Source organism: Heterodontus francisci, chromosome 2, assembly GCF_036365525.1.
Source record: "Heterodontus francisci isolate sHetFra1 chromosome 2, sHetFra1.hap1, whole genome shotgun sequence".
Classification (NCBI taxonomy): domain Eukaryota; kingdom Metazoa; phylum Chordata; class Chondrichthyes; order Heterodontiformes; family Heterodontidae; genus Heterodontus; species Heterodontus francisci.
This window is the reverse complement of record NC_090372.1, coordinates 214,903,439-214,928,378: the sequence shown is the minus strand read 5'-3', so window position 1 is coordinate 214,928,378 and position 24,940 is coordinate 214,903,439. Positions and strand designations below refer to the sequence as shown.

At 43.0% G+C, this 24,940-nt stretch overlaps 1 protein-coding gene across 1 annotated transcript in view; it reads right to left on the bottom strand.

The window, feature by feature from the left end:
• Positions 1-24,940, bottom strand: part of LOC137351119 (protein lifeguard 1-like) — a 75,997-nt gene that overhangs the window by 14,587 nt on the left and 36,470 nt on the right. The window contains exons 2-6 of the mRNA XM_068015745.1: positions 17,728-18,084; positions 15,334-15,449; positions 10,773-10,973; positions 8,684-8,812; positions 3,229-3,372 (exon numbers count right to left, since the gene is read on the bottom strand). Of these exons, the coding sequence (XP_067871846.1) occupies positions 3,229-3,372; positions 8,684-8,812; positions 10,773-10,973; positions 15,334-15,449; positions 17,728-18,055 (918 nt within the window). The 5' untranslated portion in view covers positions 18,056-18,084. The remainder of the gene's footprint in view (positions 1-3,228; positions 3,373-8,683; positions 8,813-10,772; positions 10,974-15,333; positions 15,450-17,727; positions 18,085-24,940) is intronic.

The window sequence follows — 24,940 nt, the reverse complement described above, 5'->3', positions numbered from 1 at the left end:
TGATGAAACAAACTAAAATAAAATAAAAATAAAAAATACGAAGTAAAATTTAGAGTAAAATTTTTAAGAAAAAAAAGGCGGGGGGGAGTCAGTCATGCTCTGAAATTATTGAACTCAATGTTCAGTCCGGTAGGCTGTAGTGTGCCTAATCGGTAAATGAGGTGCTGTTCCTCAAGCTTGCGTTGATGTTCACTGGAACACTGCAGCAAGTTAAAGTTAATTCCTTGGAGTAAAAGGTGTTGCTATGGGTACCCGCATGGGTTCTAGTTATGCCTCGAGCCCCAACTATTTACAATCTATATTAATGACTTGGATGCAGGGATAGAAGGTACTATAGCCAAATTTGCAGATGACACTAAAATAGGTAGGATAGTAAGTTGCAATAAAGAAATTTACAAATGGATATGGATAGGTTAGATGAATGGGCCAAAATTTGGCAGATGGAGTTTAACGTGAATAAATGTGAGGTTATCCATTTTGGTCGGAATAATAAAAAGGCAGATTATCTAAATGGAGAGAAACTTCAGAGCGCTTCGATGCAGAGGGATCTGAGTGTCCTTGTGCATGAATCGCAGAAAACTCATAAGCAGGAACAGCAGGTAATAAAGGAAGGCAAATGGAATTTTGGCATTTATTGCTAAAGAAATAGAGTATAAAAGTAGGGAAGTGTTGCTGCAACTGTACAAGGCATTAGTGAGACCGCACCTGGAGTATTGCATACAGTTTTGGTCCCCTTACTTGGAAGGATGTAGTTGCACTGGAGGCAGTTCAGAGGAGGTTCACTAGATTGATTCCAGAGATGAGGGGTTTGTCTTATGAAGAGAGATTGAGCAGTTTAGGCCTTTACTCTCTGGAGTTCAGAAGAATGACAGGAGATCTAATTGACGTATATACGATGATTAAGGGGATTGACAAAGTAGACGTGGAGAGGATGTTTCCTCTTGTGGGGCAATTTAGAACGAGAGGTCATAGTTTTAGGATAAGGGGTAGCAAATTTAATTGAGAGAGAAGAAATTACTTCTCTGAGGGTCATGAGTCTGTGAAATTCACTACCCCAAAGTGCAGTGGATGCCAGGACATTGAGTAAATTTGAGGAGATACAGATTTTTAATTAGTAATGCATTGAAGGGTTATGGAGAACGGGCAGGAAAGTGGAGTTGAGGCAGAGACGAGATCAGCCATGATCATATTGAATGTTGGAGCAGGCTCGAGGGGCTGAATTGCCTACTCCTGCTCCTAGTTCTTATGTCCTTGTTCCAGTTCTACCCAGCCCCTCTCCCCCAACTCTTTTTCCAGTACATTGATGATTAGCGGTGCCATTTCCTGCTCCCGCCCTGAACTGGAAAACTATCAACTTTGCTTCCAATTTCCACCCTTCCCTCACCTTTACATGGTTCATCTCCAACACTTCCCTTACTTGACACCTCTGTCTCCATCTCTGGGGATAGGCTGTCCACTAATGTTCATTATAAGCCCACCGACTCCCACAGCTACCTCGACTACACTTCCTCACACCCTGCCTTCTGTAAAGACTCCATTCCATTTTCCCAGTTTCTCCGACTCAAACGCATCTGCTCTGATGATGCAACCTTCCACAACAGTGCTTCTGATAGGTCTTCCTTTTTCCTTAACCAAGGATTCCCCCTACTGTGGTTGACAGGGCCCTCACCGTATCCGGCCCATTTCTCGCACCTCTGCTCTCACCCCTTCCCCTCCTCCCTCCCAGAAACATGACAGGGCTCCCCATGTCTCCACTTTCCATGCCACCAACCTCCACATACAAAGGATCATCCTCCGCCATTTCTGCCACGTCCAGCGTGATGCCACTACCAAACGCATCTTCCCCTCCCCTGTTAGCATTCCTAAGGGATTGGTCCCTCCGCGGCACCCTGGTCCACTCCTCCATTACCCCCGACACCTCGCCCCCTTCTCATAGCACCTTCCCATGCAATCGCAGGAGATGTAATACCTGATTTTTACCTCACTATTCCAAAGCCCCAAACACTCCTTTCAGGTGAAACAGCAATTTATTTGTACTTCTTTCAATTTAGTATACTGTATTTGCTGCTCACAATCCAGTCTCCTCTACATTGGGAAGACCAAACTCAGATTGGGTGACCATTTTGCAGAACACCTCCATTCAGTCCGAAAGCATGATCCCGAGCTTCCTGTCGCTCGCCACAAAAAGAGTAATGGTGAAACAAAGCAAAGACAAGGAGTGTGTTAATGGTATGGTGAAATACAAAATGTTACTGCAGAGAAGGTGTTAAGTGATCAACGCAAGCTCGAGGAACAGCACCTCATTTACCGATTAGGCATGCTACAGCCTACCGGATTGAACATTGAGTTCAATGATTTCACAGCATGACTGGCCCCCCACTTTTTTTCTTTAGTTTTTAAAACATTTTTTATTTCATTTTATTTTAATTTGTTTCATCACACTTTTTTAACCATGTGCCTACCCACTTTTTTCATGTTTTGCTTTTGGCTAGGGCTTTCATTATTCTGTCATTTAACACCCTCTCTGCACTAATGCTTTGTATTGCACCACACCATTAACACATTCTTTGTCTTTGCCCCATGACCGCCTTGTCAGTTATTCTCTGTGACCCTCCATCCTATCAACACCTTCCCATTTGTTCTCTTTTGCCCCACCACCACTTTATTTGCTTAAAACCTATTACTTTTCTAACCTTCGTCAGTTCTGATGAAAGGTCACTGACCTGAAACGTTAACTTTGCTTCTCTCTCCACAGATGCTGCCAGACCTGAGTATTTCCAGCACTTTTCAGTTTTATTTCAGATTTCCAGTATTTTGCTTTAAAAATATATGTATTAAAAATATATATCCATAGATGCAAACCCATTTCTTTCTTTTTATCCATCAACCTGACAACAGGAATCAAGAACTCACTACAGTAAATTGGGGTGTGAACTGCTGTTATACAGTACAATACAGAAACACTAACAAAGGGCAGGTTTTATTGCCTCTTCATTTAAACAAGTCATTCTAAAATTTGGTCATCATGGGCAAGACGACTTCTCATCAACAGGCAAGACTTTGATCCTTAGAAAGGTTAAGTAGTTATCCACAAAACCCATGACTGTGCCATGAAAGGTACAACCAGCTTTCAGAGGGTAGTTTCTTAATTTTGAAATGATCAGGGGAGCACTATCACCTGCTCATTTGCTGTAATATTCCCCCCCCCCAGGAAGCATTCACACTTACCACGGTGAAGATCAGTGCACCAACAGAAGCATAAACAATCTGGAGAATCCGGTTCTGGATAAAAATGCACAGAATTCCGAAGAAAAAGAGCACAACCGCAGACACCAGCATCACACCCATACAGGAAGTAAAGTCATACTTTGTCTGTGAAGAGGGGGAAAAAAATCCATTAACAGGAAAGCAAATCAACACCGTACAGTCATCAGAACCTGATCCACAATAAAATCTCTGTGGCTGGAAAAAAATGCATTACTTCTAGAAATCATAGAAGAATTAGCTAAATGGAGACAGTATATCTACTAATTCACTAGGCCTGCCACACTCCCCTAACCTGTTGTCTAGTGTATTAGCTTCCAATAGATATGAGGCACTAGGAACATAGGAGCAGGAGTAGGCCATTCAGCCCATCGAGCCTGCTCTGCCAATCTAGATCATGGCGAATTATCTACCTCAATACCATATTCCCGCACTATCCCCATATCCCTTAATGTCATTAGCAACTAGAAATATATCCATCTCTATCTTGAACTTACTCAGTGACTGAGCTTCCACCACCCTCTAGGGTAGAGAATTCCAGAGATTCACCACCCTTTGAGTGAAGAAGTTCCTCTTCATCTCAGTCCTAAATGGCTTGCCCTTTATTCTGAGATTGTGTCCCCTGGTTCTAGACCCCACAGCCGGGGGAAACATCCTTTCTGCATCTACCCTATCTATCCCTATATAAATTTTGTAAATTTCCATGAGATTGCCTCTCATTCTTCTAAACTCCAGAGAATACAGGCCCAGTCTCCTCAATCTCTCCTCATAGAACAATCCCACCATCCCAGGAATCAATATGGTGAACCTCTGTCGCACTCCCTCGATGATAAGTATATCCTTTAATCAGGCAAGAGGACCAGAACTGCGCACAATATTCCAGGTGCGGCCTCACCAATGTTCTATACAACTGAAGAAAGACTTGTTTACTCCTGTATTCAAATCCTCTTGCGATAAAGGCGTACACAACATCTGCCTTTTTAATGGCTTGTTGCACCTGCATGCTGGCTTTTAGTGACTTATGAACTAGGACACCTAGGTCCCTTTGGACATCAGCACTTTCCAATCTCTCACCAATTAAGAAATACCCAGCACCTCTGTTCCCCCTACCAAAGTGGATAATCTCACACTTATCCACGTTATATTCCATCTGCCATGTTCTTGCCCACTTAGCCTGTCCAAATCCCCTTGAAGCCTCTTTGCATCCTCCTCACAACTCACATTCCCAATCGCAAACTTGGAAATATTACAATTGGTCTCCACATCCAAATCATTGATGCAGATTGTGGACAGTTGCAGCCCAAGCACTGATTTTCGCAGTACCCACTGGTCACAGTCTGCCAACCTGAGAATGACCCATTTATTCCTTCTGTTTTCTGTCTGTTACCTAATCCTCAATCCATGCTAGTATATTACCCCAATCCCATGCATTTTAATTTTACTTCGTAACTTCCTATGTGGGACTTTATCAAAAGCCTTCTCAAAGTCCAAATATACCACATCCACTGGTTTCCCCTTATCCACTCCGCCAGTAACATCCTCAAAAAACTCAAGTTATCAAACATGATTTCCCTTTCATAAATCCATGTTGACGCTGCCAAATCAGACCATTATTTTCTAAGTATCCAGTAATCACATCCTTTATAATACATTGTGATTTTCCCTACTACTGACATCAGTTAACAGGTCTGTAGTTCCCCATTTTCTCTCTCCCTCCGCTCTTAAACAGTGGGATTTGTTACAAAAGTGCTTCCATTATTAATTTTTCTTTGAGAACTTGTGTTAAAACTTAAAAGATTCCCTGGATGTGTTTTTTTAAATAAGTTCACAGACAGAATTTGAGATGTGGTTTAAAAGCCACCTGTGATATGGGCCAGGAATTTACCCATGGCAGGTGGGAGCTGTCCACCGACTGAAAAGTTGATGAACCCCCTTCCGCCTGGCCTGGGGATCTGACCTGCATTTTGCAGCTTCCCGGCCTTTAATTGTTCTGAGGCGGGACTTCCACCCACAATGAGGCAGGAAGTCCTGCCTAACAGAGCTGCCGATCGCAGCTCTTAGTCCTAGTAGCGCCACCGAGCAGTGGCCACTGTTGGGTCTGCAACCCAGCTTCAAGACGAAGATGTCGGGGAGCCCCTGAACCAAGGTAAGTTTTTGTTGCCTCGCCTGGAGAGGGTGATGGCGGTGTCAGGCCCCGGCGAGGCAAGGGTGGTCGACGGGGGGGGGGGGGGGGGGGGAGAGGCGGGGTGTGTTGGGGCAGCATGGGTGGCCCTGTGTCAGGCACTGGGTGCCCGATCATGAGGGCCCCCTCTGAGGCCGGACAGCTGTCTGCTTTTATCAGGCGACTTTTCTCGGGCCTAGGCCACCCGACTAGCCACGGGTAAAATCCCCATGGCGGCGGGCGGAGGCCATTAAGTGGCCACTTAAGGGCCTTGATTGGCCTGGGGCAGAAGGGCTGTTTTTTGCTGTGGCCACCATGTAAAGTGACAGCGGAGGCAGGAGCAGGTCAGGAAGGGCTTCCAGAGCCACCCGCTCCATTTTACGCCCACCTTCCCGCTCTTTGGGAGGGTGTAAAATTCTGTCCATAAGCTCAGAAAACTGCAGAACCCTTGGTGATCTGGGGGAAAAATGGTTACAGAGCAGTGACATGACAAGGCTTGTAGAGGTCAGGAGTTCAACTCACTGTTAGGGGTTTGAACATTGTTTTCAGTTTTAGTTGTGGTGTGAACTGTTTGAAGACAGTTGGTGTTTTCCTGCCAAGGATAAAGAAATCACCCAGCTCACCACCTTCTCTACCTTTTTGAAAAAATCCTGCTGTGATACAGTGTAGGAGAAAAAAAATCCTTGGTGACGCATAGCTCCAGAGGAGCTGAAAAGAAATCCTGTGATTCAAGTGTGTGCTGGCAAAAAAACCTTGATGCCACATTTCTCCTAGAGAGCCTACTAGAATAATTCTCGCCATCTCCAGAACGGACAACTTCTGAAACTATCCTTGTGACCCATCTCCGTATACCAGACCAAAAAAGGAACCTCCTTCCATATCTTCCTTCTTTTTTTTTGTAAAGAATAAGCAAGTATTTGGCCAAAGTTTTTTTTTTGTCTTGTTTTTGTAACAGGCCTCTTCAGAGTGAATTTCTCTATTTTTTTCCATTGAGTTTAGTTGGTGAATTTTTAGAAAGGGAACTTTATCTTAAGCAGTGTTAATGCTTTGCTTCGTTACTCGTTAAGTCTTGTTTTATAATAAACTGATAATTTTGTTATTTATTAAAAGAAACCTGGTTGGAGTATTTTATTCTGGGGTTTAGAAAAAAAAAAGAGTACATGATTGGCTGTATCGGTAAATGGTTGTTGTGACCTGTGGAGAAGTGGAACTAGAAAATGCAGTGCACTCCTCCTGTCTCAGTCCTAACAGGTTACATTTGCAACCTTCCAATCTGCAAGCACCATTGCAGAGAATTTTGAAAGATGACCATCAATGCATCCGCTATCTCCACAGCCATCTCTTTCAACACTCTAGGGTGAAGATCATCAGGTCCTGGGGATGTGTCAACTTTCAGTCCCATTAATTTCTGCAATACTACTTTTTTTTTTACTAATCCCAATTTCTTTCAGTCCCTCATTCTCACTAGACCCTTGAATCTCAATTATTTCAGGGAGACCTCTTGTATCTTCCTTCGTCAAGACAGACACAAAGTAATTATTTAGCTTCTCTGCCATTTCTCTACTTCCCATTATAATTTCTCCTGTCTCTGCCTGTAATGGACCCACATTTATCTTTTGCCTTTTTTTTCCCTTTTTACAGACCTATAGAAGCTTTTACAATCAGTATTTATATTTCTCGCTAGTTTACATTCATATTCTGTTTTCTCTGTCAATTTCTTGGTCCTCCTTTGCTGAATTCTAAAATTCTCCAAATCCTCCAGCTTACGACTGTTTTGACAACTTTATAAGCCTCCCCCTTTGATCTATTAACTTCCTTTGTTAGCCACGGCTGACTCGCTTTTTCTATTAGATTCTTTTGCCTTAATAGTGTATGTTTTTTGAAAACCATGCATTAATTCTTTAAATACTAGACAGTGCCTCTCTACCATCAAACCTCTTAATGTACTTTTCCAATCCACCATGACATCAAAAGGTTTGATGGTAAATAGGCACTGGCTAGTATTTAAAGAATTAGGAAGGGAGGAAATCCCAAAGCTTAAAGCAGAGCTGCCAATATTTACAACCTTGGTGAGGCCACACCAAGAGTATTGTGTGGTCTCCTTACCCAAGGAAAGGTATAAAGGGAGTGCAACGAAGGCTCGCCAAATCAATTCTTGAGATGGAGGGACTGTCCTATGAGGAAAGATAAAATAGACTGGGCCTTTATTCACTGGAGTTTAGAAGAATGAGAGGCGTTCTCATTCAAACATACAATTTTCTCTTTAACAGGGCTCCACAAGGTAGATGGCTCGGGAGTCTAGAACGAGAGGACAGTCTCAAAATAAGAGGCATGCCTTTTAGGACTTGAGATGAGGAGGAATTTCTTCACTCAGAGGGTGGTGAATTTTTGGAATTCTCTGCCCCAGAGGGCAGTGGAGGTTCAAACATTGTGTATGTTCAAGATTCAGATCGACAGATTTCTACATATTAGAAACATCAAGGGATACAGCCAGAGTGCAGGAAAATGGTGTTGAAGTAGATGAGCCATGATCTCACTGAATGGCGGAGCAAGTTCGAAGTGCTAAATGGCCTACTCCTGCTCCTATTTCTTGTTATGCATAGGATGAGAATGCACAAAAGGCTAAAGTCAGAGGAACAGAGAGTTCAGGGAGAGGGCTGGAACAGGATGAGGTTACAGATAGAGGTGCGAGGCCATGTAGGGATTGAAATACTAGGATGATTTTAAATTGGAGGCATTGGAGAACCAGAAGCTGATGCAAGTCAGCAAGGACAGGTAAGCAGGATAGGATATGGGAAGTAAAGTTTTGGAAGCAGAGATTTGGATGAGTTGATTTCTACAGAAGGTAGAAGATGTGGAGAAACAGCCAGGAAAATATTGGAATAGTCCAACGTTGGAGCTGACAAAGGCAGGGATAAGGCTTTCAGCAGCAGATGGACTGAGGCAGGGAAGGTGGCGGGCAAACTGACAGGTGAATAAAGGCATTCTTGGAGGTGGGGAGGATATGGGTTCAGAAGCTAACCTTGAAGTGGGAGGGGGGTGGAATCAGTAGGTAGGGTACAGATATTGTGCCAAAGGCTAAATAAAAGATAAACGAACAGCTGATTTTTTTTGTGTTTAGAATCTCAAGCAGTCAGATAATTTACACATTAGTTACACGCATCATTCCCTCCAAATCATTTTCTTTCTTAATGGTCTCTAGGTAGGCAGCTCATCAAGATCATGTGTGTACCCATGTTTTTTTTTAAAAATGCTTACCTGCATAGAGAAAATCACAACAGTAAAGCAAACCGCTGCAGTGATTCCAACAGCCATCACTACAGAGTCCGTACTGTAGAAACTGGCAATCATTCCTGTCATATACGACATGCTCAGAGTCAGGACAGACTGAAGACAGAAAAACAACAGCAAATAAGTAAACTGCATATACACTGTTACTGGTTTGGATCAGATAGATACCCTTTTTGGCTCAATGGTGTCAAGTCTCTCAAACTGAGAGAGTCAGGTCAAATGCTTGTATGACCTTTCAGAAAGGTCACAGACCTGAAACATTAACTCTGCTTCTCTCTCTCCACAGATGTTGCCAGACCTGCTGAGTAGTTTTTATTATGCATGATCGCATAACTGAACAATAGTGTTACCAGATGATTTGAATTAGGTAATTGTCTTTGGATTAAATTGTTGAGCCAATTTTCACCCACCACCAACCCCCGCAACATGATCATAGAGCAACATTATGATCAGATTCAGTTTAATTAACAACTATATTTTGTATTGTTGCATAAAGTTAACATGCCATAATTCCCAATACCAGTCTCGCAATCAAAAAATGTCTTTGAAATGTTCCTCCAACATTTCCGAGTGAGGCTGCCTCAAATGAAAGCTTTCAGGTGGAAAAAACTTCTACTCACAGGAGTCTTTTCTCATCTTCTTCCTGTCCCCACAAGACATATGACTAGATTTCTGATCGCTCCCTTTACAGCAGCTAATGTGAAGAGCTGATAATCAAACCTGCTTCTGCACATGCTCCCTTTCATACTAGCTTTGTGCAAAGCCAAGCACAACAGGACATCAACTCTCTGTACATTTGCTGGGAACCAGGAATGAGGTAACTCCTGTATCATTTGATCATTCTGGCTAAGTGCCAATTTCTGGCTTTAATAATCCATCTTATTTTAAAATCCAACATTTAGAAGTAATTCATTCCAAATCCTTCCTATGAAAAAATGTGATAAAAAATCCTAAATTATCTCACACTTGTCTTTTCTTTAAAAAAAAAATGGGGAGCAGGAAAATGGTGTGAAAGCGAAGCAACAGTTTGCCACTATTGGTCACGTCATGTTTACATCAGACATTCCCAGATCAATAAAGTTTCCTCTGTCCAGAGTCAGAATAGTACTTTCAACTGCAGTAATGAGGCCTTGCCCCTCCCCGACCCATTTCCAATACCAGAAGCAATTAGAATATATAAACTAGACTGACAATTTGAGACCAATTGGTGCAGTGGCTCTATGCTTACTAGAACTGGACTAAGACTGCTACCTATTAAAAAGAAAATGCTAGATTCTCTTCTCCTCACCATCCACCCACCCCAACCACTTTAAGTGTTTAATTTAAAGGCTATTAAAATGTTTTCTTATAATACTAGCTTGCTGTACATAATGTTCAGTTTGTTTAAATTTCGTTTACCCTCATTTCATGGGCTGGAGAAAAGGTTGAAGTACTTAAAATAGAACGATAGGCTACAACACTAGAATACAAGTCTGCAGCAGCTGTGCTAATGATGCATAAGATATTGGCCAAACCCCTTTCCAATATAACGTTCCCATTTGAGTCACCACTTAAATATATACTACTTTAGAAAAAGTGTGCAGAAAATAAAACAATCCCAAAAATCAAAATGGATAGAACTCAGAAGAGTAGAGCAGCTTAAAATTTACATTGAATAAAACAGGTAGTTAAAGAGGAAGACTTTGAAGTATAAAGACAGTAAATCCAAGATTACTTCAAAATAATAAAAGGATCAGAGGACAAATAGGAATTAGTGAAAACATACCAGGAAAAGCTTCTTTGCTTCAAGGATAAATGTTTTAACCCAAACAAGTTAATAGAAAACACTGCAGTTACTCAAAATATAAGGTGTTACGATAGGAGACTTGATGTGAGGGATGGGCTTTCACTGGGCAAATTGTAAATTCACATCCTGAATCAATTCAGAGTTTGTTTCTTCATCCCTTCCCCTACCTTCCCATCTGCACCACTACCTACCCGCCCCTGCTCCCGATTATACGACTTCCATTTACACTGGAGTAAACCATGGAAAGGAAACATTAATGATGCCGCTTACCAAAGCGATGAGGTTCCAAGGGTGCTTGCGTCTTACTTGTCCACAACAGCTGAGAGCAATAAGTGTAATGAAGAATACACCATATGAGGCATAATAGATCCAAGGAGTGCGCCTCACAAATTTCTTGGCATCGGAAACAAAGGTACAGACGCAGACAAAAATGAAAGTCACCAATAGCTGAACGGTCAAAACCATGTAGACCTGCAAGGGAAAAAAAAACAGGGGAGATATGGCAGTATGTGTAAATCAGCAAGTGCCCACGGTCAAGTTATACTATCTCCTGACACAATCACCAAGGGCAGAATTTTTCCAGCTCTGAACATGATATTGGAGGCAGAAACACCAGGAAAATTGCACTGAAGAGTATTGGGCCGACTCCCCAACACACACCCGTCTCCTCGCACTTCCCTGGAGGCCAGGCGGCAGCCGTGACAGCAAACCGCTGGCAGCAGAGCTAATGCAATCAAGCTAATTAGGGAGCCACTTAACAGCAATTATTGCAGCAGCACAGTAATTTTTACCAGTGTGGCGCAGTGTCCATATCCCCGCAAGTGAGAGGAGACGACAGCACAGCAAGAGCTCGAGGCTGCGTTACAGCTAAGGGAGACCCAAATGCTTCTGGCAGAAAATGGCAAGACTGCTGTCTTCCCATGTCACAGTCTTGCCATTGGAGTGTGGAATTCCTGGAAACGGATGCCCCCAATCTTCATGGGCCTAATGGGGTCTCAGCTGTTCCCTGATACTGATGGAGGATCCAGTGTTTCCATTCTGCTCCTGCTTCCTGGACCCCAGCAGTGCTCCAACTGGTTGCACATCACAATCTCCCGGCCTCCCTTGCAATGGGCCATGCAGTCTGCAGCTCCCGCCTCCAGAACCCACCCACCATCTCTAACCGTCCTCAAAATCCAGCCAGAAGGCCTTTGCCACCAAGTGGATTCACAATGCAAAAATGACCCCAATGTCAGATTCCCGATACGGCAAAAATGACCCCAAGCCACAACATACAGGGCTAGAGAATAAGCAAATGAAGGATACCTGGTCCAGGAAACCCACTCCTTCCTACAGATATGTAATTATTAGGTTTGTTCATTGAAGTAGCCGAGGAAGGACGACATACAAACTGCCAAAATCAAAACATTCTACCACAGCCCCCCCACGATTCCCCAAGTGAAAATTAATTAAACAGCAGCATTGCCGATAACATTCTATTTCTCTCAATAAGATTGTAAGTTCCATAGAGTATCTGATCATCTATATGTAATATTTTCGTTTGCTAGATTTGGCAGGGGAAGGAGAAAAAAAAGTAAAGATCCTGTTAAAATAACTGCAAGAACTTCCAAACAAAAAAAAAAATCCACTCAAACCACTTATAGTGCGTTGGAATCTCCAGTTTCCATTATTCCACCCTCTCCAATTCATAATGCTGAATTTAACAGTCAGGGTGAGATAGACAATGTGGCTCTCCAAAAAACTGCATATTTAGCTGCTAGTTCATTTTTCACATCCCATCTGCCCAGTCCAGATCGTCAACATCCAGTGAAAGAAGGTACTGCAGGAAGTAAATAGATCTTCACTTTATCATCTCATTGCAGTACATAAACGGTGAAGTGCTTTGGGACATCTTGAGGATATGAATGGCACTACACACTTCAAGTTCTTCCTTTCCTTTTTTTTAAAAATCAGAACCATCGAGGGAAAGTGATCCAAAATGGCATATCTGCATGAAGTAGCAAATTAATGAGGGGTCACATTTATTCCTATACCTTAAGAGGAAGAGTTGAAACTAATTCAACAGAAATTATAACGCCTCGATTCTGCTTCCCTTTTAAGGGGTCACATCATATTAATCATTAAGTGTGAAGCAGTAAGCTGGGTTATTATTTTCAAACCAAGATTCATTAGAATTAACATTTGTAAGTCATCCAGTGTGTCACCTGGAGATCTACCCAAATCTTAATGTCTCTTTTACAGTCCCATAGAAGCACAAGTTCATTCTCTTTCCATCTGAACGGATCCAAAAAGCATGTCATGAGATTCCACCAAATTTTTAAAAATTGTTTAATAAGCAGTGCATGGGACAGTGGAGGGGCTAAAAGGAGGAGATGAGCCGAGACCTAGTGCACAGTTAAAAGTCTATTGATATATTAATCCAGCTCCTCCACATAGTCAATTCAACAACTATTCATAACCAGTTCTTTATCATCAACACTCATTAAACCCCTTAGCCAATTTGGCCTATATGTGGTTGCAGTCCCACACCCACATGACTGACTCTTAACTTCCTTCTGAAGTGGCTTAGCACGCCACTAAGTTGGAGCATACCACTAGCAGTTTGAGAAGGTAGCTCAAAACTGCATTAGGGCACTAAATGCCAGCCTTGGCAGTGGTACCATATCCCAAAAATAGAAAACAATCTTGAGACAGGGTGAGAGAAAGTCGTCGAACTAGTGGTAACTGCAACCACTTCTTTTAAATAATGAAGATTTTCAAAAATTTAAACGTTGTTTACTGCAAATTATTACAATGAGGACAAAGGGACTGATTAAGAAGGGGGAAATAGAGTATGAGAGTAAGCTTTCAGAGAACATAAAAACTGAACGTAAAAGCTTCTATAGATATGTGAAGAGAAAAAGATTAGTGAAGACAAATTTGGGTCCCTGACAGTCAGAAACGGTGGAATTTATAATGGGGAACAAAGAAATGGCAGACCAATTAAATACATACTTTGGTTCTGTCTTCACAAAGGAGGACACAAATTACCTCCCAGAAATGTTGGGGAACGTAGTGAGGAGGAACTGTATGAAATCAGTATTAGTAGGGAAATGGTGTTGGGGAAATTGATGGGATTGAAGGTCGATAAATCACCAGGTCCTAATCATCTACATCCCAGAGTACTTAAGGAAGTGGCCCTTGAAATAGAAGATACATTGCTGGTCATTTTTCAAAATTCTATAGACTCTGGAACAGTTTCAATAGATTGGAAGGTAGCTAAAGTAACCCCACTATTTAAAAAAAGGAGGCAGAGAGAAAACAGGGAATTATAGACCAATTAGCCTGACATCAGTAGTGGGGAAAATGCTGGAGTCCACTATAAAAGATGTAATAGCAGAGCTCTTAGAGAACAGTGGTAAAATCGGGCAGAGTCAGCATGGATTTACAAAAAGGAAATCATGCTAGACAAATCTACTGGAATTTATTTGAGGATGTAACTAGAATAGATAAGCGAGAACCAGTGGATGTGGTGTATTTGAACTTTCAGAAGGCTTTCGATAAGGTCCCACATAAGAGATTAGCATGCAAAATTAAAGCACATGGGATTGGGGGTTAGGTACTGACTGACATGGATAGAGAACTGGTTGGCAGACAGGAAACAAGGGTAGGAATAAACGGGTCTTTTTCCGAGTGGCAGGCAGTGACTAGTCGGGTACTGCAGGGATCAGTGCCAGGACCCCAGCTATTCACAATATATGTTAATGATATAGATGAGGGAATCAAATGTAATATATCCAAGTTTGCAGATGACACAAAGCTGGGTGGGAGTGTGAGCTGTGAGGAGGATGCAGAAAAGCTCCAGTGTGATTTGGACAGGTTGAGTGAGTGGGCAAATACAAGGCAGATGCAGTATAATGTGTGTAAATGTGAGGTTATCCACTTTGGTGGCAAAAACTCTAAACGGCAATAGATTGGGAAAGGAGGTGCAGCGAGACCTGGGTGTCCTTGAGCACCAGGCGCTGAAAGTAAGCATGCAGGTGCAGCAGGCAGTTAAGAAGTCAAATGGTAAGTTGACCTTCATAGCAAGAGGATTAGAGTACAGGAGCAAGGATGTCTTGCTGCAATTATACAAGGCCTTGGTGAGACCACATCTGGAGTAGTGTGTGCAGTTTTGGTCTCCTTATCTGAGGAAGGATGTTCTTGCTATGGAGGGAGTGCAGCGAAGGTTCACCAGACTGACTCCTGGGATGGTAGGACTGACGTATGGAGAGAGATTGGGTCGATTAGGCTTGCATTCGCTAGACTTCAGAAGAATGAGAGGGGATCTCATAGAAATCTACAAAATTCTAACAGGACTGGACAGACTAGATGTAGGAAGGATGCTCCCGATGGCAGGGCAGTCCAGGACCAGGGGTCACAATCTAAGGATAAGGGGTAAGCCATTTAGGACTGAGATGAGGCGGGATTTCTTCACCCAAAGAGTGGTGAACCTGTGGAACTCTCCACCAAAGAAAGCAGTTGAGGCCAAATCATTAAATATATTCAAGGAAGAGTTCTTAGGGCTAAAGGAATCAAGGGATATGGGGAGAAAGCGGGAAAAGGGTACTGAGTTTGGATGATCAGCCATGGCGGTGCAGGCTCAAAGGGCTGAATGGCCTACTCCTGCTCCTATTTTCTATGTTTCTATGTTTATTTTTCACTTCTATACTAGGCTATGGGCCAAGTATGGGGAAATGGGATTAGTTAGGATGGTCGGTGCAGGTACGTTGGGCCGAACGGCCTGTTTCTGTGCTGTAAAACTCTATGACTCGCGTGTCCTTTACATTTATTCTGTGCACAAGAGTCTTACCTTCCTAATAAATGCTCGACGGATCTTCTTGTCTTCAAAGTTTGCCGCAGTGAATTCCTCGTTGTCATAATAAGATGGCGGGACGTCATCGTGATACCCAGGGCTTCCCAAAGCAACTGCAATAAAAAATAAATTCCTTACCACCAGGTGGCATGTTTTGATAACTAAAATGCATAATTTTCTGTAAAACAATGCATCCAAACTAAACATTGACAATAGTCAGAGTAACAAAGTAACAAGAGCTGTAAATGATGTACTAACAAGGTGACCAAAAAGTGGGATGCTTACTGTTGGAAACATAGGACTGCCCAATAAACCTGCACTTTAATTAATGTTCACGCTACTTTCACAATGTTCCTTCTCTCCAGACATGCATTATCTTGTATTTTAAACCCATTTATATAGTTTGCTTGAATAATATAACTTGGGCAATATGCCAATTATACATTTCCCTATTTGGGATCACAAGGCAGATCTAGGTTAGATGTTTGGAAGTGTTTCTTTTCCCAAGAACAGTGGATCTGTGGAACCAGCTTGAGCAGCGAACACTGATTCAACCAATTCATACATACTCCCAATTCCCACATTTTATTTTATATACGTCACTGGTATGAATCGTTTTAATTTGGAAAAAAAAAATTCATTTGTTCACCTCAATTATTTCTCCTTGCCAAAAGCAATCCCAGATTTTCTTTGCCATTATGAGCGGGGTAAATACTTCAAATTACACTCTACCCTTCTACATACCAGATTTGTTTGCAGATCGGATCCATCATTCCAAGAGATCTTGATCTCAACCACAAAAGAATAGCTTTTCAGTCAATATTCATCACTCATGATGTTTGGTGCCACATATTCACAACCCTTAGATTAAGAATGGAGTTACAGGACTGTCCATTGTTCCAACTCACATCTCAAATAGATTACTAATAACAAAGAGCTGATATAATGCTTTGTGGGACCAAGACACCTACAGTGGAAAACAAAAATACTTCCACCCCATCTCATTTAACCTATGCCTCCTGCTTACCAACTCCAGCTGGTCTCCTCATCTTTCTCATCTGAGGAATGTGCAGTGTAAAAGTATGTGACTGATATAGCACAAAAGGAAAGCATCTAGCCCATTTTGCCTGTGCCAGCTCTTTGTAAGGGCTATCCAATTAGCCCCATTCTCTGATCCTTTACCCACAGCCTTACAAATTTTCACCCCAAGTATTTAATCAAGTCTCTTTTGAAAATTATTGAACTCACTTCCACAACTTTCAGGCAATGCAGATCGTAACTTGCTGTATGAAAAAAATTCTCATCTTGCCTCTGGTTCTTTTACCAATTGACTTTAATCTGTGTCCTTCGACTATTGCCACTGGAAACAGTTTCTCCTAAATTACACCAGTCATACATAATTTTAAATGCCTCCATTAAATCTCCCCTTACCCTTCTCTGCATTAACAACCCTAGCTTTTCTGGTTTTTCCCAGTAACTGAAGTCCTTCGACCCGGTCACCATTGTAAATTTCCTCTCCATCCCTCGAAGCCTTGACAACCTTCTTAAAGTGTGCTGCCCAGAACTGAACTGAGGCCTAATCTTTTATGCATAACTTAATTGTTTTTGTACTCTACGCCTCTATTTATAAAGCCAAGGATGCCATATGCTTTTGAACTTACCCTGCCACCTTCAAAGATTTCACACACCGTTCCTGCACCAATCAGACACCATTTGCCTTTAACAAATCCATGCTGAGTATCATTTCTCAATCCATGCATTTCCTTGTGACAATTATGTCCCAGATTACACAAAGGTTACCCACCACTGGCATTAGGCTGACTGTGTAATTACCAGGTTTATCCATCATCCCTTACTTGAACAGGAGTGTAACATTTCCAACCCTCCAGCCATCTTCAGTCCCATATCCAAGGACAACTGAAGAAACTGTGGCCAGATTTTCTGCAATTTTCACAAATACGTCCCTCAACAACCTAAGAAGCATCCCATCCAGAATGACTTCTTTAGTGTTGCCAATCTTCTAAGCACCTCCTCTTTGTATATTTTTATCCTACCCAATTTTTCTACTACCTCCCCTTCTACTGTGACATTGGCAGCATCCTCTTACTTTGTGAAGACAGATACAAAGTGCTCACTTGGTAACTCTGCCTCAAGATCTCCTTTTGTTCCATAATCAGTCTCACCCTTCCTTTGACTAATTTTTTGTATGATTTTATTTAGGTCTACCATGAACCGACAGTAATTCACAAATATGCCATTACTTGTCCATAGAAAAAAAAGAGATCGTGCAACTGCACTACACTTAAAATTGTAATTCACAGCAAAGAATTTCTGCAAAAATGAAGGAAAAAGGAGAGATAAAATGGGTAAAGTATTTAAGAATCACCTTACCATTTGAATGCATCACTGGAGGTGGAGGCATGGGTGGCTGCTGGAATGGACCCTGTGGTGGCTCTCCATACGATCCTTGCGGAAAGGCAGGCTGCCCATAGGCAGATTGTGGAAAAGGGGGCTGCATGTACCCAGCTGGTGGAAAAGGGGGCTGCACGTACCCAGCTGGTGGAAAAGGGGGCTGCCCATAAGCAGCCTGCGGAAAAGCAGGCTGCCCATACGGTGGAGGTTGTTGTGGATAATGGTCATTTCCATAAGACATCTCATTATGTGGATAAGGAGGCTGCTGTGGATCCCCCGAGACCAGGTATGCCTTCTCCTGCGACATTATCAACGATGCAAATCCTTATTCTTGACCTATAATGTGAAAAATAATGTTTAATAGAAATATATTTTAAAAATTGCAAATTGTTTGGCTTGAGACTGCTAACTCATTGGATGCAAACAAATCAGATCTCAAGCAGAAAGTATTGGTTAAGTCACTGAACTGTATCCAAATAGTTGTTGGACATCAAACACAAAAAGTGTCAATTGGTATCACAATCCTTGTTACTGCAGTTCATGGTCTAAAACTGGTGGCGAGACAAAAAGATTTTTTTTTAAAGAAATTAGAAAGCAGGTCAAGCTCCAGTTTGAATGAAAATCATATGCAAAATGCATGCTTTGGTAAGTTATCTGTCCAAATGTAAAATGCAGGAGGACTCGGATTTGATCAGGCATACCATAACTGCGATTTATAACAATGAGGATTCAGAACTTCAACTTCCCCATCAATACTTCTCTAAACTCAAAGATGCCTAAACTTGGTTCAGAGTTTTCCTACTTTACAACAGTGACTAAACTTCAAAAGAACTTAATTGTGAAGCACTTTTGGACATCCAGACTATGAGGAATGGAATACAATACAGTGTGTAGACACACAAAGTGTAGCGAATAACATTGGTGATCTACAAGCAGAAATAGCAGAATGGGAATATGATAATAACATGGTTCAAAAATGGTGAGGACTGGGCACTTAATATACAAGGATATAAAGTGTTCAGAAAAGATGGAAGGAAAAAAGGGAGGTGGGTTGACAGCACTGATTAGGGAAGACACTGTAGTGTTGGAAAGGGAGGATGTCCTTGAGGGGTCAAGGACAGAATCCATTTGGTTAGAGTAGAGGACCAAAAAGGCTATGATCACACTACTGGGGGTATTCTACAGGCCTCCAAATAGTGAGAGAGATAGAGGAGCAAATCTGCAGGGATATTGCAGAAATGTGCAAGAACTACAGAGTGATAAGACGACTTTAATTACCCAAATACCGATTGGGATCATTTTAGAGTAAAGGGTAAGGATAGGGAGGAATTTCTGAAATGCATTCAGGAAAACTCCCTTGATCAGTATATTCTCAGCCCAACTAAAAGAGAGGCATGAACAAGAAATGCTGGAAATACTCAGCAAGTCTGGCAGCATCTGTGGAGAGAGAAGCAGAGTTAACGTTTCAGGTCAGTGACCCTTCATCAGAACTGGCAGATATTAGAAATTCAAAAGATTTTAAGCAAGTATCCTACCAACACTTTCTCTTTTGTTATCACCCCCGCTTTACTTGCTTAAAATCTATAATCAGAGGCAAATAAAAAAAATCAGCCACTTGGAGAGGCGAGTTAATTAAGGAAAGCCAGCACAGTTTACAAAAGGAAGATCATGCGCGACTAATCAATTGAATTTTTGATGAATTGAGAAAGTTGATAAAGGGAATGTGATGGATGTTGTTTATATGGATTTTAAGAAAGCATTTGATAAGGTACCACATAAAAGGTTGGTTAACAAAATTGAGGCTCATAATTGGAGAATTAGTGTTCAATTGGATAAAAAAACTGGCTTAAAGGACTCGAGGATGGTAGACAGTGGTGTTCCCCAAGGGTCAGTGCTGGGACCACTGCTTTCATTTTGCTATGAAAAGGACTTGGATCTTGAATAGAATTTGAAAATTTGCCAATGACAGCAAACTTGGAGGTGCGGCAAAGAGTGAGGATATGAACAACCAGCAACAGGACAGATAGGTAGCATAATGGGCAGACAGGTGGCAGATGGAATTTAATGCTGACAAGTGTGAGGTGATGCATTTTGGCAGAGGGAATAGTGAGGGCAATATATACTGAGTGACACAGTTCTAAAGCATAAGCAGGAACATGGGGACCTGCAGGTGCATGTTCATCAATCTTTGAAGGTGGCAGGACATATGGACAGAGTGGTTAGTAAAGCATGTGGGACCTTGAGTTTCATAAATAGGAGACATTGAGTACAAAAGCAAGGAAGTTAAGCTGAAACTTTAGAAAGCTCTGGTTAGGCCCCAACTGGAACACTGCATCCTTACCTGACCACAGAATGTCCCAGACACCAACACCATCATTCCTGGGTATGTTCTGTCCCACCGACAGGACAAATCCACCAGAGGTGGTGGCACAATGACATACAGTTGGGAAGAAGTTGCCCTGGGAGACAACACTGACTCCGGACCCCATGAAGTCTCATGTCATCAGGTCAAATATGGGTGCCGAAACCTCATTACAACCTACCGCCTGACCTCAGCTGATGAATCAGTACTCCTCCATGTTGACCACCACTTGGACAAAGCAGAGGGTGGCAAGGGCACAGTGTGTACTCTGGGTGCAGGACTTCAAAGTCCATCACCAAGAGTGGCTCGCTAATTGAGCTGGCCATGTACTAAAGGACATAGCTGCTAGACTGGCCTGCAGCAGGTGATGAGGGAAAAAGATACTTGACCCCGTCCTCACCAATCTACCTGTCGCAGACACATCTGTCCATGACAGTATTGCGAGTGACCACCACATAGTCCCTGTGGAGACGAAGTCCCGTCTTCACATTGAGGATAGCCACCATCGTGTTGTGTGGCACTACTAACATGCTAAATGGAAGAGATTTCAAACAGATCTAGCAACTCAAAACTAGGCATCTATGAGGTGCTGTGGGCCATCAGCAGCTGCAGAATTGTATTCAACCACAATCTGTAATCAAGGCCTGGTATATCCTCCACTCTACTATTACCATCAAGCCACGGGATCAACCCTGGTTCAATGAAGAGTGCAGCAGGGCATGCCAGGAGCAGCACCAGACATACCTCAAAATGAGGTTTCAACCTGGTGAAGCTACAACCTAGGACATTAGTGCCAAACAGCGGAAGCAGCATGCGATAGACAGCTAACAGATCCCACAACCAATGGATCAGATAAGCTCTGCAGTCCTGCCAGATCCAATAGTGAATGATGTGGGCCAATTAAACAACAAACAGGAGGAGGCAGCTCCACAAATATCCCCATCCTCAATGATGGGGAGCCCAGCACATCAGTGCAAAAGACCATCTTCAGCCAGAAGTGCCGAGTGGATGATCCATCTCTGTCTCCTCCTGAAGTCCAATTTTTCAGCCAATTCGATGCATTTCACGTGATATCAAGAAACAGCTGAAGGCACTGAATACTGCAAAAGCTACGGGCCCTGACAACATTCTAGCAATCGTACTTAAGACTTGTGCTCCAGAACTAGCTACGGCCCCAGCCAAGTTATTCCTGTACATCTACAACACTGGCATCCACTCGACAATGTGGAAGATTGCCCAGGTATGTCCCATGCACAAATCCAACCCTGGCCAATTACTGCCCCAATGTACTCTATATCAGCAAGGTAATGGAAGGTGCCATTGACAGCGCGATCAAGCAGCACTTACTCAGCAACAACCTGCTCACTGACGCCCAGTCTGGGTACGCCAGGGCCATTCAGCTCCTGACCTCATTACAGCCTTGGTCCAAACATGGACAAAAGAGCTGAACTCCAGAGGTGAGGCGAGAGTGACTGCCCTTGACATCAAGACAACATTTGACCGAGTATGCCATCAAGGAGCTCTAGCAAAACTGGAGTCAATAGGAATTAGTGGGAAACTCCCAAATGGTTGGAATCATACTAAGCACATAGGAAGATGGTGTGGTTGTTGGAGGTCCATCATCTCAGCTCCAGGACATCACTGCAGGTGTTCATCAGGGTAGTGTCCTCAGCTCAACCATCTTCAGCTGCTTTATCAATGACCTTCCTTCACTCATAAGGTCAGAAATGGGGATGTTCGCTGATATTTGCACAACATTCAGCACCATTTGTGACTGCTCACATACTGAAGCAGTCAGTGTAGAAATGCAGCAAGACCTGGACATTATCCAGGCTTGAGCCGATAAGTGGCAAGTAACTCGCACCAAGTAAGTGCCAAGCAATGACCATCTCCAACAAGAGAGAATCTAACCATCTCCCCTTGACGGTCAATGGTATTACCATCGCTGAATCCCCCACTATCAACGTTCTGGGGGTTACCATTGACCAGCAACTGAACTGGAATAATCATATAAATACTGTGGCTACAAGAGCAGGTTAGAGGCTAGGAATCCTGCAGTGAGTAACTCACCTCCTGACTCCCAAAGCCTGTCCACCATCTACAAGGCACAAGTTAGGAACGTGATGGAACACTCTGCACTTGCCTGATCAGTGCAGCTCCAACAGTCAGGAAGCTTGACACCATCCAGGACAAAGCAGCCTGCTTGATCGGCAACCCATCCACAAACTTTTACTCCCTCCACCAACAATGACGCAGTGGCAGCAGTGTGTACCATCTACAAGATGCACTGCAGCAACACACCAAGGCTCCTTAGACAGCACTTTCCAAACCCACAACCTCTACCACCTAGGACAAGGGCATCAGATGCATAGGAACACCACCACCTGCACGTTCCCCTCCAAGCCACACACTATCCTGACTTGGAACTATATCGCCATTCCTTCACCGTCGCTGGGTCACAATCCTGAAACTCTCTTCCTAACAGCACTAAGTGCACCTACCCAACATTGACTGCAGCAGTTCAAGAAGGCAGCTCACCACCACCTTCTCAAGGACAATTAGGGATGGGTAATAAATGCTGGCCTAGCCAGTGACATCCAGATTCCATGAACAAATTAAAAAAAAAATTCATTTGGATTATCTAAATCCCCCAAAGAAAATTTCAGATATTCAACTATCTGACTGCGATGCCAAATTTACCTCCGCCAATGGCACTTTTTTAGCCATTGCTTGGGTTTCTACACAAGGAAACATTCCTGGAACCTTTTCCTTTAACTGTCCAGTTGTTTTAACTTCATTTGGTTTCTCCATGACTACTGGCAAAGCTACTACTTTCACTCCAGCCAAATCATTCCCCAGGAGTAAATCAACTCCATCTACTGGAAAGCTATGGACAACACTTGCAGTTACCATTCCAGACATTAGGTCACACTCTAGGTGCACCTGATACAAAAGTTACAGGTTATATACTCCCCGCCAATACCAGTCACTAAAATTTTAGCATTCAGTTCGCTTTTTGGTGGAAATGTTACGCTTTTCCCCAGCAAGAGAGTTTGGGTGGCTCCTGTATTCCTAAGTATAACTATAGGTTTGCCTGCCTTACTTGAGGGATAAGGTGTTACTTTTCCTTTCAACAAAAATTCCCTATAACTCAGGTATCTCATTCACAACCCTGAGACTCATGTGATTTTTGTACTTGCCCTTACAGCTGCAGTCAGAGCTGCAGCTTGATCTGCTGTACTCGCCGTCAGGACCCCTTTCACTGTATTGGCTTTGTGTACCCAAATAAGTCCCATGGGTTTACCCCGCAAGTTCCAGCTTTCTGCTTGCAAATGTCCCACCTTATGACAATGGCAACATTTAGGCTTACGACCTCACTTCCACCCTCAGCACCTTCCTTTCTGGCCTGAGATGATCGCGGGGCATTCCAGCTGTTGTTTCTTGTCCCCGGCTTCTTGCCTTCCTTTCACTTTACCACCTTCTATCCTGCTCTGGTTTGTGGGGGTGACGGACTTGTACGCAAGCTCCTAATCATCAGCAATTTCCACTGCCTGTCTGGCTGTTAAAACCTTCTATTTCTCTACATGGTGTCAGGCAAACCCCCCACCTGCCAAGACTGAAGCGCACATATTTCGCCAAATGAACATTTAAAACTTAAAAATTGCAAGCCCCTGACCGGAAAGACCATAATTAATTTGTTTTACCCTCTCAAATTCTACATAAGTCTCCTTAAGTTCCCAAACCTCTGTTGGTAAGTTTCAGGGACCAACTCATACTCAGCGAGAATAGTGTTTTTTGCCATCTCAATCTGCAGAAACCTCTTCAGAAAGTATGGCATCAACTTCATGAGCTCTGCCCATCAACCTGCTTTGCATAAGCAGTGTCCAGCTTTCCTTTGGCCATTTCATTTGTTTGGCTATCTTTTCAAAAGAAATTAAAAATGCCCCTACATCTTTTTCCTCAAGCTTAGCGAGAGCTTGTATAAATTTTAACATCTTTTCGCTGGGTCCTGGGCTGGATTCATTCATCCTGACCAGACTTTTCACTTGAGTCAAGACCACTCCTTTATCTTAGTTCCATTTAAAAAAAAAATCTAAGTCCTGTTTTTCTCTTTCACTTTCTCTTTGAAATTCAAGTTCAAGTCTTTCCAATGCTATCGCTGTTCCTTTTTGTCAAGTTCAAGCCACTTTTTTTTTTATTGATTCACGGGATGAGGGCATCGCTGGCCAGGCCAGCATTTATTGCCCATCCCTAATTGCCCTTGAGAAGGTGGTGGTGAGCTGCCTTCTTGAACCACTGCAGTCCACGTGAGGTAGGCACAGCCACAGTGCTGTTAGGAAGGGCTTTCCAGGATTTTGACCCAGCGACAGTGAAGGAACGGCGATACAGTTCCAAGTTAGGATGGTGTGTGACTTGGACGGGAAGTTGCAGGTAGTGATGTTCCCATGCACCTGCTGCTCTTGTCCTCCGAGTTGGTAGAGGTCGCAGGTTTGGAAGGTGCTGTCTGAGGAGCCTTGGTGCGTTGCTGCAGTGCATCTTGTAGATGGTACAAACCGCTGCCACTGTGCGTCAGTGGTGGAGGGAGTGAATGTTTGTGGATGGGGTGCCAATCAAGCGGGCTGCTTTGTCCTGGATGGTGTCGAGCTTCTTGAGTGTTGTTGGAACTGCACCCATCCAGGCAATTGGAGAGTATTCCATCACACTCCTGGCTTGTGCCTTGTAGATGATGGACAGGCTTTGGGGAGTCAGGAGGTGAGTTATGCGCCACAGGATTCCTAGCGTCTGACCTGCTCTTGTAGCCACGGTATTTATATGGCTACTCCAGTTCAG